The sequence below is a fragment of the Podarcis erhardii genome, assembly GCF_964252035.2.
Source record: "Podarcis erhardii genome assembly, chromosome: 4".
In the NCBI taxonomy this organism is placed as follows: Eukaryota; Metazoa; Chordata; class Lepidosauria; order Squamata; family Lacertidae; genus Podarcis; species Podarcis erhardii.
Genome location: NC_138508.1, coordinates 18330761 through 18344526, shown reverse-complemented (window position 1 = coordinate 18344526; position 13766 = coordinate 18330761). Strand labels below are relative to the sequence as shown.

Here is a 13766-nt window from a genome sequence, read left to right as displayed (position 1 = left end):
AGCCTGTGGGTTTAATTTTCTATAGCATGCTTTACCAAACACTTCCAGTGGAATATTGGTTATTCAGCTGAATGGTGCACTAGAAAACCTTAACCATCTATTTATGAGTATCTATTATTATTATTATTATTATTATTATTATTAATTTAATTTTTATGCTGCCCTATACCCTATACTCATTAGCATGAGATATAAGATATTTGCTTTCTCCTGTTGACTTCTAGAGTCACCAATTATGCAGTGCTAAAAGGCGCATTTTGAAATATATTTGCAGAAAGGACAAATATTACACAGAAAACTCCACTCTCTTCCACCCCTCCACTGTTCTGGCAGGTGTGTGTGTGTTTGCCAACCCCACAAGAGTCAATGGAGTGGGGGGGGGGCTTGGGGCACTAGTGCAATTATTTCAATCCGAGAGAGAAATTAGAAATATAATATATTGCAGTGTAAGAAAAAGATACAAGGGCAAGTTGCTGGTGTTGCATTCAGAGTTTTCTTGCCTGAAAAAAACTGCTTGTGTGCTAGAAATCTGATAATCCATAATCATTTCTAGAACCCATGCTATTTTTCAAAAATAATACCTATATCATGATGCCACATAATCTTGTAATCCTAATCTTATTCTATAATATTAATATTTTGCCAGCAAAGAAAGGTAATCCAGTCAGCATGGTTTCAGACATCCATTAAAAAAAAATTGTTTAATTCTTAGCTAAGGAAAATCCTTATTTGAGGGAACAGCTCGCATCAGGAAACCTATTACACATGGGTTAACGCCAAAGTCTAGGGGTTGCGTTGTACAGGAGTGTCTTACAGGGAAATTCTCAGGTAGAGCCTAATTGTCACGGTCCGGTCTACGGGCGATCAAAGTCCCGGCTGAGGACGTCGGGACCAGGGGCAAAATGGTGGGGTGGGAGCAGGAACGAGAGTCAGGAAGCAGGGAATTACAGGTCCGAGGGTCAGGAAGCAAGAAGCCAAACGCAGCAAGGCAGAAAACGTGTTGCTGTGGCAAAGAGCTGAAAGGAAATACTGACCTTATAGCCCTTCCTGGCTCTTGCCACCAGGTGCAGTGAGCTACCAAGCGGCCTCACCTGTGCAGCCGTGCCTTGCCTCTCCAGAACAAACTTAGGAAGGCTGCAGTTCTGCGAAGCCCTACTGGTCACAGGGCCTGGCTCCTGCACGCACTCCTGACACTAATGTGTCATGGTCTGCTATACACTCTGCAGATGGAAAACACCAGGACCCTTGACTCCCCCTCCTTGGAATTCCTTAAACTCAACTTGGTCCAGGCATCACTTCAAATAGAAGACTCCTCTAAGTGCCTTTCAAACAGGTACTGTCAAGTAGGACACATAGTCACTCTCTTGACTTGGGTGAGAGAAAGCAGAGGTTGCTACTGGGGCGTAGTTGACGCAGCTGACAATGGAATTATTTCTTTGCAGAGGTGGCTGCAAAGCAAACGTGTCCCTTTGCATCTGTGGCTTGAATTTGGAGGCACAGCCTGGCTTGAGTTCAAGCCATGGCTGCAAAGGAACAAGAACGTCCTTAGGCTGTGCTCTCAGTTCTATGACGTTGAGTCACCTGGCATCATTGTAATGTCAGGAGACTGGCAGGTGGGTGGCCTGCAGGGAGGGAAGCAGCTGGTCAGATCCTGTTCCCTGTTCCCGTTTAATCCTGTGATCCCAGCCACGTGCAACTTGTTTTGCAAAGAAATGCAAATATTGGAAAACACCAATAAACCTTCAGTTTTCAAATAAAACCAACCCTTGGAAGCTGTCCATAGGTGCCAACGCCCTGGGTGCCCAAGCACCCACAAAATTCCCCATGAACAGGATGGGCACCCACAGATTTCAGCACCAGGGCCATGCACCAACCCTGGGCACCCACAGTCACAGTGCCAAGCTGGCACTCCTGAACCTGTCACCATCTGGAGAAGTGGGGGGAGCAAAACACTTTAGAACCCATTTTTTTGTTGAAGGGCTTCAGTGGGAGTCTGCGGAAGCTTTTTTCCATGGATTCCATGCAGAATCTTCTGCTAAAAGCAGAGAATGAAGGACTTTGGATTTCTAATTTGCATCTACTGCCTGGTGGCATGGCTTTTTCTCAGGGGGGCCCCCGTGACGTTTTGCTGCTTTAGGGAAAATGCCATGCCCCACCCCTGATTCGGGCCCCTTTCCTGCCCCTGCTATCAGTCCGCGCTGACACCGGCTCCCTCACTGCAACTGCCATAATGCAGTGACAGCATCACAAGTGCAGTATTAGCAGTGAAGGCAGGGGCGCTCTGGCTGCAGTGATCTGGGCAAAGGCAGTGGGACAACAGGGCAGGTAGTGGTGCAAGAAGGGTTGGGGGTGTTATGTAGTGAAGTTGCACCCTGGGCCAGCACGGGGGATACTGTATATAGTTTTCACTCAGGTCTGTAGATAGTTTTCCCTCAGGTCCGCGTCAGTTATTTTAGGCGGGAACTCTGGGCTGTTGTTGTTACAATGTTGACAGCCGGCTGCCTATAAAAGCAGGCCGGCTGAGCTGTTTGCAGTCAGTTCTATTCCAGCTTACGAAATAAAGAGCTAGTTGGAGAAATCGCTGGTCGTCGGCTATGTCAACCCACAACTTAACAGGGGGTGTCAGATCTGCCACCTGAAGCAAATTGCTTCACCCTGCCTCATGCACGCACCAGTCTTAGTTTTTCTGGTGCCACGTAAGCTATGACTCAGCTGCCTATCAAATTTACTAGGGAAAGTATTCGAGGTTAGAACAAACTTTTCCCCATTTGATTTACTTTACTGCCCCTTTACTGCCCCATGTTTGCTCAGAAAGCAAACTTTAAAGTAGATTACCCAGATCGTAATGCATAAATCCGGGTAGGTACCGGTAATTAACAGTCTTATCTCACTCCACATTACTGATTCCAAAACGAAAGGCAGAATACAGGTGTTCCCAGGGCGGCAGGTGTGGAACAGTGCAAGTGCAGCCGCAAAGGAAAAATTGTGAACTCCAGAGCACACACCCAATTGTTAGAATCAGAATTGTAAAGCTGGAAGGGACCCCCAAGGGTCATCTAGTCCAACCTCCTGCAATGCAGGAATGTCAGGTAAAGCATCCCTGACAGAGGGCCATACAACCTCTGCCTAAGAACCTTCAAGAACGGAGCATTCACAACCTCCTGAGGGAGACCGCTCCGCTGTCAAACAGCTCTTACTGTCAGAAGGTTCTTCCTGATGTTTAGTTCGAATCTCCTTTCTTGTAACTTGAAGCCATTGGTTCTGATCCTACCCTCCGGAGCAGGAGAGAACAAGTTTGCTCCATCTTCCATGTGACAGCCCTTGAGATATTTAAAGATGGCCAGCCCGTATCCTCTCAGCCTCCTGTTTTCCAGGCTAAACATACCCAGCTCCTTCAACTGTTCCTCATAGCAATGAACCACTTTTTTAAAAAACCAAATGTGCAGCTATTTACTTTTGACACCCCCCTCCAACGTCTATTCTCCATCTAGACCAGGGGTAGGCAACCTAAGGCCCGGGGGCCGGATGCGGCCCAATCGCCCTCTCAATACGGCCCGCAGACAGTCCGGGAATCAGCATGTTTTTACATGAGTAGAATGTGTCCTTTTATTTAAAATGCATCTCTAGGTGTTTTGTGGGGCCTGCCTGGTGTTTTTACATGAGTAGAATGTGTGCTTTTACAGTGGTACCTTGGGTTACAGACGCTTCAGGTTACAGAAACTTCAGGTTACAGACTCTGCTAACCCAGAAATATTACCTCAGGTTAAGAAATTTGCTTTGGATGAGAACAGAAATCGCGTGGTGGCAGCGGGAGGCCCCATTAGCTAAAGTGGTACCTCGGGTTAAGAACAGTTTCAGGTTATGAATGGACCTCCAGAACGAATTAAGTTCTTAATTAACCCGAGGTACCACTGTATTTAAAATGCATCTCTGGGTTATTTGTGGGGCATAGGAATTCATTTATTTCACACACATACCCCTCCCAAAAAAATATAGTCTGGTTCACCACATGGTCTGAGGGATGGTGGCCCATGGCTGAAAAAGGTTGCTGACCCCTGATCTAGACAACCCAGAGCTATTGTCAGAGTTTAAGCACACAGTCCAGCGTGGGGGGGGGGGAATTATAGGGTGGGAAACAGGATGTGTGTGGTATGGGTTGTAGAGACAGGGGCTGTGGCTTAAGAATTCCAACAATCAGATAAAGGGACTGAATTGGAAGGATTTCATGTGTAGCAGGAGCAGGTGGGAACATGGCAACAAACCTTTTATTGGCCCTCGATTTCCCTTTTAAACCCACCTTTATGAGGCTGTATTTTCGGGGGCCCCCCCCTCCACTCTTCCCGGTAGAGCTCTCTAACCAAAGTCCTTCTCACTTCAGCTTTCTCTCTTCATTGCACACAGTCCTCATTCACGGATTAAATTTAAGGAGCGACAACGAAAGGAATTTATTAGAAGTCCAAAAATCGAGGGTGAGAACAGGCTTGCTTTTGATAAGGCAGGGGCAATCAAAAGTTGCCGCCACTGCTGTTGAGCAAAGACAGTGGTGCTTCTCTCAGAAGTGGATGCTTAAATAATGCCACCTTCAAACTTTCTGAAGTCTGGTTGATGAAAAAACCCATCACAGGCCATGTCAGCTCAGCGAAACAGTATTCAAGCTGTTTGCATTTGGCAGAAGAAAGGGGCGTCAGAGAACGCCCTTCCCACTCACCGGTTGAATAATAACTAAAAAAAAGACTTCCAAACCCATTGCAAATGTTTAAGGAAAAGGAACAAAAAATGAGAGAAAGGGAACACACATTTTAATATGCTTCGTTTAACTTATTTTATTGTCACCTTATCAGAAATAGGTCTGCAAATATAAAAATATCTGTTTTCAAATTAGGATCAGGATGACAGCAAATATAAAATTACCTGAGTTACACGCATCAGAAATGCATTTTTTTAAAAAAATACAGGACCATATAAATTTGTCTCTCAGTTGGTCCAGATAACTGAGATGCCTCACTTGATTTTTTAAAATATTTTTTTAAAAGAACCACTCCCATACTACTTTAAGACATACACGTCAGAAATAAACAAGAGGTCTTCCGAGCAGGTCATTTTGCAAGCAAGTCAGAACAGAAAGAAATAAGGTTTAGTATGTGTTTTACACAAGGACGCCGTACACCAGAACTCTATGCACCTAATTATAATCATTTATAATTGCATCTCCTGATGTTGCATGGAATATATACTGATTCAGCAAAGGGAATCTGTACACATAAGCAGACTTCCCTCAGGTACCAATGTACATTAGAATGCATTTTTCAACATGAATGCTAGGATGAAGCACTGAGTGTACATTGCCATCCAACTTCCTGATGGCAGATAACCGTGACTAAATAGCACCTTCTTTATAGGTGAATGGCTGGCAAAGTCAACAACAACACGTCACATTGCAACACTTTGTTTTAGCTCTGGCTTATTTATCCTTAATTCAATGTGCCAGCTCCTTGACAGGGGCAGCAGGGTGGCAGAATCTTCCAAATTCTTAAGAGACAGCACCAAATGCTTAGCCACTGGGATTTTGCCTCTCTTTAACCAGAAAATTGGTCTGTAGCTGGTGAAATTCCTACAGCTGATGAAAAAGGTACTCCCTCACTCCCTCGTGACCTGATTGCATCTCTGGAGAAAATTATACCGGTAGGCCTTTTTAAATCCCATTGATTTCAGTGGAAAGAGATTTAAGCTTTTCCTATTGGAACCAAGCAACTTCCAAGTGATGCATTGAAGTTGGACTTAGCACAAGGTGGTGAAGCAACACTTTATATTCTCTCTAAATAAATTATGTCTTCGGTCTGCTATTATTAAAACATAGCCCAAGTCTAATAGGTTGCAATATCATTTTCATTTCCTTCTGTAAAGGTAAAGGTAAAGGGACCCCTGACCATTAGGTTCAGTCGTGACCGACTCTGGGGTTGCGGCACTCATCTCGCTTTATTGGCCAAGGGAGCCAGCATACAGCTTCCGGGTCATGTGGCCAGCATGGCTAAGCCGCTTCTGGCAAACCAGAGCAGCGCACAGAAACACCGTTTACCTTCCTGCCGGAGCGGTACCTATTTATCTACCTGCACTTTGATGTGCTTTCGAACTGCTAGGTTGGCAGGAGCAGGGACCGAGCAACGGGAGCTCACCCCGTTGTGGGGAATCGAACCGCCGACCTTCTGATCGGCAAGCCCTAGGCTCTGTGGTTTAGACCACAGCGCCACCCACGTCCCTTCTGTACAAACCACAAAAAATATCATTCAAAACTGTTAATCTTCTGATAAGGACAGGGGTCAGCAAACTTTTTCAGCAGGGGGCCAGTCCACTGTCCCTCAGACCTTGTGGGGGGCCGGACTATATTTATATTTTATATAGGAATCTAAAGTAGAATCCAGCAACCAGAGAAAAAGCCCATGCTTCTGAGTCTGGTCACATTTACAATTACTAGCTATCAAGCTTATTGAGAAGGGAAAAGTAAACACACATCTTCAGTTTCTGCTAAAACTGGCAGAAAAGAAGTATTTTGTTTTTATGCGGAGTCTGTTGGTCAAGAGGTGGCAATTCTTCACTCGGCCTCTGGCTCCCTGCCTTTAAAAACAAATATATATTCATACTTTTTTCTCTTCTTAGCCCCACAGAACAATGCCCCTAAAAATCCACATTCTCCATTTCAAGATAGGCAAAGTTCATCATGAATATAAATTGGGAACTTTCCTGACTTGCATAGCACCTGTCAATCACGGTATTTTGAGTTTTGCAGATTAATCATTGCACAATACAGGCTCATGATACTAAAATAAAAATTTAAAAAGTTCTGATGAAGTCACAGATCAAGTCAAATTTTCCCCTCTTATGAGAACATGGGGAAAATTACACAAATGCCTGTAAACAAACACAAAACTCCCAGCTCAGGTGCCGAAGACATTTTAAATCGTTTCTTCCTGTTTTGGCTCTCTTCATTTTTCTCTCTGGGCACAACTAGTTATTTTTAGTGAAAGAAATACTTTATACTCTAAAGGGCTGGCTGTTTGTTTGTCCTGACACCCATACCTTTTTGTGTGCTTGTACGTGTGTCTGTGCAATTCTTGCCTGCTGGGATTTCTCTGAGGGTTCACAGAGAAAGGCTTCGTTTAGGCTTATTGCTATTAAAACCATCTTTAGGAGTGTGATTCAAGTTTTAACACCTAGGAAAAAAGTTGCCAACACAGATTTGTCTGTGTGTGTAATAACCACAGCAGCTCAAACACGAATCCATGAAAACACAAACGAAGCTACCAAGTCAGATAGCTGGTTAATCTACCGGTAATTCATTATTGTCAACATATACTGTCAACATATATTGCCAATATATACTGTCAATCACTGCCTTCCTGCTCCTTTCTAAAACTGGAGATATATCATGGATTGAACCTGAGATGTTCTGCATATGAAGTATGTGTTCAGTCACTGAGCTATGCGCTCCTCTCTCCATACCTGCAGAGCACGGCTGGGCTCCGCCACCGCACTAAATATGAAGACAGACATGATACTTGACTTGTAAACCAGCAGATCTACTTTGAAAACACCCTTCCTTTCAGTACGCCATGTACCTTGTGCTCTCAAGGTCTTTGCGGTAGGAAGAAACAGCTCCACAAATTTGCAGAAGAAGGCACGCTGTGGTGCAATACACTTCTCCAATTTCAGAGCATATATATATATATATATATATATAATGGATGAACATGGAAACATGAATTTGGCACTTAATATTTTTAAATTCAAAACATAGCCCTCCAAAAACTTGGGAATGGGGGGGCTGGGGAAGGCTGAGGGCTCAGCCAGTGTTTGATTCACAGATGTCTGTCTTCACCATAAGAGTGTGCCTGAACACACACATACCATGTCGGCATATTGTAGAAGATCGGTAGTAGTGGATAAGCTGGTCCCCACCCCACCCCACCCCATAAACTTGCCCACTGTTGTTGAATTTCTCTCCAACGAATCTCTCACAAGCTTCTAAGGAATCCGAATTCCCAGGAACACAAGATAAAAACAAATGCTATTGAGCCTGGATAGCTGTTGGTTAGACTGTGGTGCTGATAACACCAAAGTTGCAGGTTCGATCCCCATATAGGGCAGCTGCATATTCCTGCATTGCAGGGGGCCGTAGGCTCCCCATTCCAGGTTGAGGTAAGCCTTAAGTACAGTGGAGGCCATCAAAAAGAGCTATCATGGCGGGAAAGGATGGTTACAGAAACAAATATTTAAGTCCTCAGCACAGTGTGCTTGGTCTGTGCAGCATCTATGGATTCAGCTACGGAAGACCACGATGGGATGGATTTAGGTGAACATTGGTTCTGAAGCAGCACTGGGTCTATCAGCACCCAATGATGCGATTTAATTTAGCTGCACTTATAAGACCATCTTTGAAAACCCATGTCAAGGTAAGTTCACATATTTCAATGTCCTGAATCTGCAATTACCATTTGGTAACAGGTAAGATAGTATCACTGGTCTTCTGTTATGCAATCATTTACGTACCTGCAGTGCATACATGGTGAGATTACATTCTGACATTACCGGGGAATTTAGTCACGATGGTTAGGCTCATGGAACCATCAATCAGCGACCGACCATCGTGGGTCACGGTGAAATGGAAAAGCTTAAAAATATGGGCAGAGCCTGGAGCTGGCAAGTCACCATCCCAAACTGGCTGGCCATGCTCAAAATCAGGCATCATCATGCCACAAGTCCACTTGTGAGAAGTCACCACCTCAAAAACACCCTGCAAAATCACTGTTGAGCTACATGTTTGGCAAACTTATTTGGCAGAGTCCTGGGGCTATTAGTTTTGCAATTCAGGTGTGTGTGTCTAGATAGAGGAATTGCATTTATGGATAACTGTAATTAAAGAATTATACAGTAGTACATCAGCAAGAAGTAAAGTGCAAGCTTTCAAAGTGCTGGGGGAATTACATACAGAATCATTAAAATGCTGTTCTCCTATCTAGACCCAGCATCCTTTCCGACTCTCCATGAGGCAAGCAACCCAAACTTGCAAATTTGCCTTTAGACAAAACTCCAAGGATTTCCCTTTTTTTGGTGTAGACCTGTCACCCCAGGCCCTTCACCCGTCACATACTCCCCTTAATTACACCAAGAAGAAACCCCAGCTAACCCCACACGGGGTCAACTCTCAAACCAGTTGGCTAGATTCTGAATGGTCTTGGGTTGCTTGCCCGCAGCCCTGACTGCGTTGCAAACCCTGCAGCCGTGTTCCACCCAGAAGAACATCACTTGCACGTCGTAGTGCTTCCTCCAGGCAAAATACCTCCAGTACCGGCTCTTGTTTTTATCTAGGAATTTCAGGTAAAGGGCCAGTTGCCTGGGACTGGCAAAGTCGTCGATATGGATGAAAGAATCGGGGGGAATGAAAAGCTCGTAGTTGGACCTCGCGGGGCCAAGCACGATGGGCACTGCCCAGGATGTGAAGGCGTTCCTCCAGAGCTTCTCAGTGATGTAGTCTGGATGCTGGGAGTTCTCAAAGGCCAAGTAGAACTTGTACTCGGAGACCGTCTTGACCACACTGTTGTCCTTCAGTTTCAGGCCGTGGGCGCCGTAGATGTCGATGGGGAGGTGGTCCTTCAGCTGGCGGTAGTAGCGGACGCGGGCCTGCTCTTCGTTCCAGTTGCTGATGACCCAGGCCACCAGCTTGGTCTTCCTGGGCATGGAGAGGTGTGGGGCAGGTGTCTGGCTGGGGCAGAGATACCCGTAGGGCACGAAGACGTCCGAGTCCACCTTGTAGGACATGGTCCAGTTGAAGATGCCCGCCAGGTCCCGGAGGCCTGAGGTATGCGAGGGTGACTCCAAGTTCATCCACACCCAGCGCTGCCCAGGGGGCCTAACCCGGGGCAGGTTCTTGAGGCCACTGCTCATGAGGTTCCTGTGGTGGAAGACAACAGCCTGCGCCTCCAGCTGGCGCCCCCGGTCGGTGGTGAGGTTGCAATCGCGGATGCCGAAGTGGCGCTCGCAGCCGTCCAAGGGCTGGTTGCGCCCGAAAGGCACCCACCACATGAGGACGGTCAGCGCCTCGTCGCCCCCGTCGTTGCCGAGGCCCCACACGGGCGGCGGGTCCCGCAGGCTACTGGCGGCGTACAAGGCCAGCATGGTGCAGCAGGACAGCCCGGCCGCCAGCAGACGCCGCTTCAGCCCCGGCGCCCCGGGGCAGGAGAAGCCGTGGTCCAGCCAGGGCGCAAGGCGCGCAAGGCGGCCTCGCAGCCGGCACAACAAGCCCGGCTCCGGGGGATCCATCGCGGGCCGCCGCCGACCGAGGGAATGAAGAAAGCGCCGAGGGCGCATCGTGGTCCTTTGGCGGCCTTGGCCACCGCCTCCTGCCCGGCCCCGCCTGCCAGGGCGCCGAGTGGCGCATCCCGATGGGTCCCGGGTTGCAGGCCCGCCTTCCCCAGAGGGGGCCGCGGCTCTCCGGCCTCCTCCAAGCCCTGCTTCTAAGCGGAAGGCTGGCCGCTCCAAGGATCCGAACTCCTTGGAGAGCCGCCGGACACGACCCGGTTGCTCCTCGTCCCTTTGTTTGTCTGTTTGTTTGTATATGCCCATTTCCTTGGGGCGCGCAGAGATTCAGCCGCAGCAGCTTTCCCCTCCGCCAGCACCGCGGGTGAAGGGAGGGCAGGGCTGCACCTGTTGGATTTCTGCCTGCTGTAAGAGGTGGAAGGAGGTGTGAGCCCGCGCAATCGGATGGCTTCTGCTGTGCCGTTGCTCTCTGCCTGCTCGGACATGCATGCAGTGATTTAGTTGGGAGCTGGAACGGCTTTAGTTGGAGTTGGAACCGCGAGGGAGGGAAATGCCCAAAGCTTTAACAGCGCACTCCCAAGCAGGGCGTACTTAGAAGTTAGCCTCTGGTTGAGTTAACCTGCTGCGGTGTTGCAACCCGAGGCACGGAGAGGTGCGACGCAGGTTGTGATCACGATGCAAGAACGAAATGCAATCTGCACATGGGAAACGGGTAAAAGGCGGATCCAGCTGATTTTAAACGGATCCTCATGAATTCATATGATTTTTTTCATTCAAATTAAATAAAACTGCCATGATACTGTAGAACGTGTCTTAGTCTCTGGGCAGCATCAAAAAAATCATGCACCCACTGTTTCGTGGGGCAGCACAATGGCGCAAAAACATGGTTAAAAAACACGGATCCTCATGGATCCTCATGATTTTTGCACTAGATCAGCCCGAAGTCAGATCAAACATCATGGCCATGGGCACAGCATGCACCACAAAAATCACGGATCCACGGGTTCCTGGCGACACCATGGCCCAAAAATGTGGTTCTGAAGCACGGGTCCTCATGGATCCTCACACTTTTTGCATTGGATCAACCCTAACTCGCTGTCAAATCACACATCATAGCCAGGGGCACAGCCTGCACCACAAAAAACTCGGATCCAAGGTACAAGCACTGCTTGTTGGACAAGGACAGTATTCGCCTTCACTTTGTCCTGGCAAATTGGACTGAACTGAGGAGACAGGCTCACTTTTCAAAGAAAAATGAGAAATTCCTTGCTAGAGAGAAAGGAGGGGGGGATGGGACTTGTTGTGCCCCTTCCTTTGCCTTCTCCCACCAACCCTGTGATCACTGTGTTTCTGTGTGTGTGTGTGTGTGTGTGTGTGTGTGTGTGTCAGGTCAGCAACTCACGGAAGATGAACATCATTGACCATGAGCTGAAAACACGCAACATTGACATTGCTGCTCTACAGGGGACAAGACTTGCTTCGAATGGCAGCCTCAGAGAGAACTACACCCTTTATGGCAAGGAGGGCATCCCGAAGATTCACGGCATAAGATTTGCAGCGAGGGACTCCCTTCTGTCTGTGATAGAACTGCCAGCTGAGGGCTCAGAATGCTTGCCTTCTCTCCATCTCTCAACTACCTCCATTCCGGTTAACATATTGAGTACACTCTGTGTGTGCTCTGATATGCAGATCAAGAACAAATTCTTCAAGGAAGTTGACCAGCATGTTTGGAGTCTTCTCGGTAGTGGCGCCTGCACTGTGGAACACCTTCCCAGCAGATGTCAAAGAAATAAACAACTCTCTCACTTTTAGAAGACATCTGAAGGCAGCCCTGTCTGAAGTTTTATTCTGTTTTTAGTGTTCTGCTGGGAGCTGCCCAGAGTGGCAGGGGTATAAATAATAAAATTATTATTGCTATTACTATTCCTGCTGGGAGAGTTCATCACAGCTGGGATAACCGCAGAGGCCCCCTTGGTATCGGGAGCCTGAACAAGAATGGACAAAGGCTACCTGAACTGTGCTCATACCGCAGCCTCTGCGTCATGAACATGGTGTGCTCTACCAAGGCAAGACACTCAGTGTCCTGGAGACATCTTAGATCTCATCTTAGATCTGGCACCAGCTGGACTGGATTGACATCAGCGATTGCACTGAACTGTGTTAATGCCACACGGAGCTACCACAGCACTGACTGTGACATGGTCACACCCTGAAGGCGAGCAAAGAGGACATCTAAGGTTCTGCACTTTGGCAGGAAGAACCAGCTGCACCAATATAAGATGAGGGACACTGGTTTGCTGGTAGGGAAAAGGATCTAGGGATCTTAGGGGATCACAAGCTTAACATGGTCAACCTGAGAGTGATGCGGTAGCAGCAAAAAATGCTAATGCTATTTCAGGCTGCAACAACAAAAGTGTCCAATGGAAGACAATAGGTAGAGATAAAGGTAAAGGGACCCCTGACCATTAGGTCCAGTCGTGGCCGACTCTGGGCTTGCGGCGCTCATCTCGCTTTATTGGCCAAGGGAGCCAGCGTACAGCTTCCGGGTCATGTGGCCAGTATGACTAAGCCGCTTCTGGAGAACCAGAGCAGCACACGGAAACACCATTTACCTTCCCGCCAGAGCGCCACCTATTTATCTGCTTGCACTTTGATGTGCTTTCAAACTGCTAGGTTGGCAGGAGCAGGGACCGATCTGATCAGCAAGCCCTAGGCTCTGTGGTTTAACCCACAGTGCCACCCGCATCCCGGAAAACAATAACACAATGAAATTCAAAACAGTAAGAATTTATTGAGCATTTATTCCATTCTCTTCCAGTTCTTTTTCTTCTTGGCACGTGGAGTTACACAGGGAGTAGATCCTATATCCTAAGGAACGGAAAAACCCAAAATTCCGTGAGATCTTTTGGGGCAAAATAATGTTAACAATTTTCAGATCTCTCTCTCTCTGTCCCCTCCCCTGCCCTGTCTTTTGCCAAAATGAAGGGGTCAGCCCTGTGCCCAGATCCGCCCCTGCCCTTGGCCTCCCTGATGTGGTCCAGAGGAAAGAAGAGCAAGGCATAAGGCACCAGCTTGGCTGCAGGAGTTGCCAGAAGGAGGCCTGCAAAACGCCACCCAACCATCTTAGGGACTCCACTCTGCATCTGTGTAGGGTTTACTCCGGAGCCTTTTCTTCTCCTGAAGCCATCCCAGGAGGCAGCAGAGGTTTAGAATCAGAGTTCTCCTCGATGGGCTTCCTTCCGAGGGGATGAGCCCCATCGGCCCCTCACTTCCTTCTACTGCACGTGCACAAACAGCTTCCTCTGGGGACTTCCGGGTTAGCGCGATCGGTTAATGGCGGATTCCCTCCGAGCTCCGGAGGGAATCGGCTCTGCTGAAGACGGGTCTTACCGCGCCAGCGACGCGGGGACCCTTAGAAACCGCAGGCGCGGAAGCCTGCGGACTTGGTGACTCGG

The 13766-nt window shown here is 47.8% G+C and overlaps 2 protein-coding genes across 2 annotated transcripts in view; both read right to left on the bottom strand.

The window, feature by feature from the left end:
• Positions 1–13766, bottom strand: part of PANX1 (pannexin 1) — a 145759-nt gene that overhangs the window by 14483 nt on the left and 117510 nt on the right. The window lies entirely within an intron of this gene.
• FUT4 (fucosyltransferase 4) lies at positions 7868–10894 on the bottom strand. The gene has a single exon (XM_081860524.1). It carries the CDS (start codon positions 10615–10617, stop codon positions 9193–9195), a length of 1425 nt encoding a protein of 474 aa, XP_081716650.1. The 5' UTR covers positions 10618–10894; the 3' UTR covers positions 7868–9192.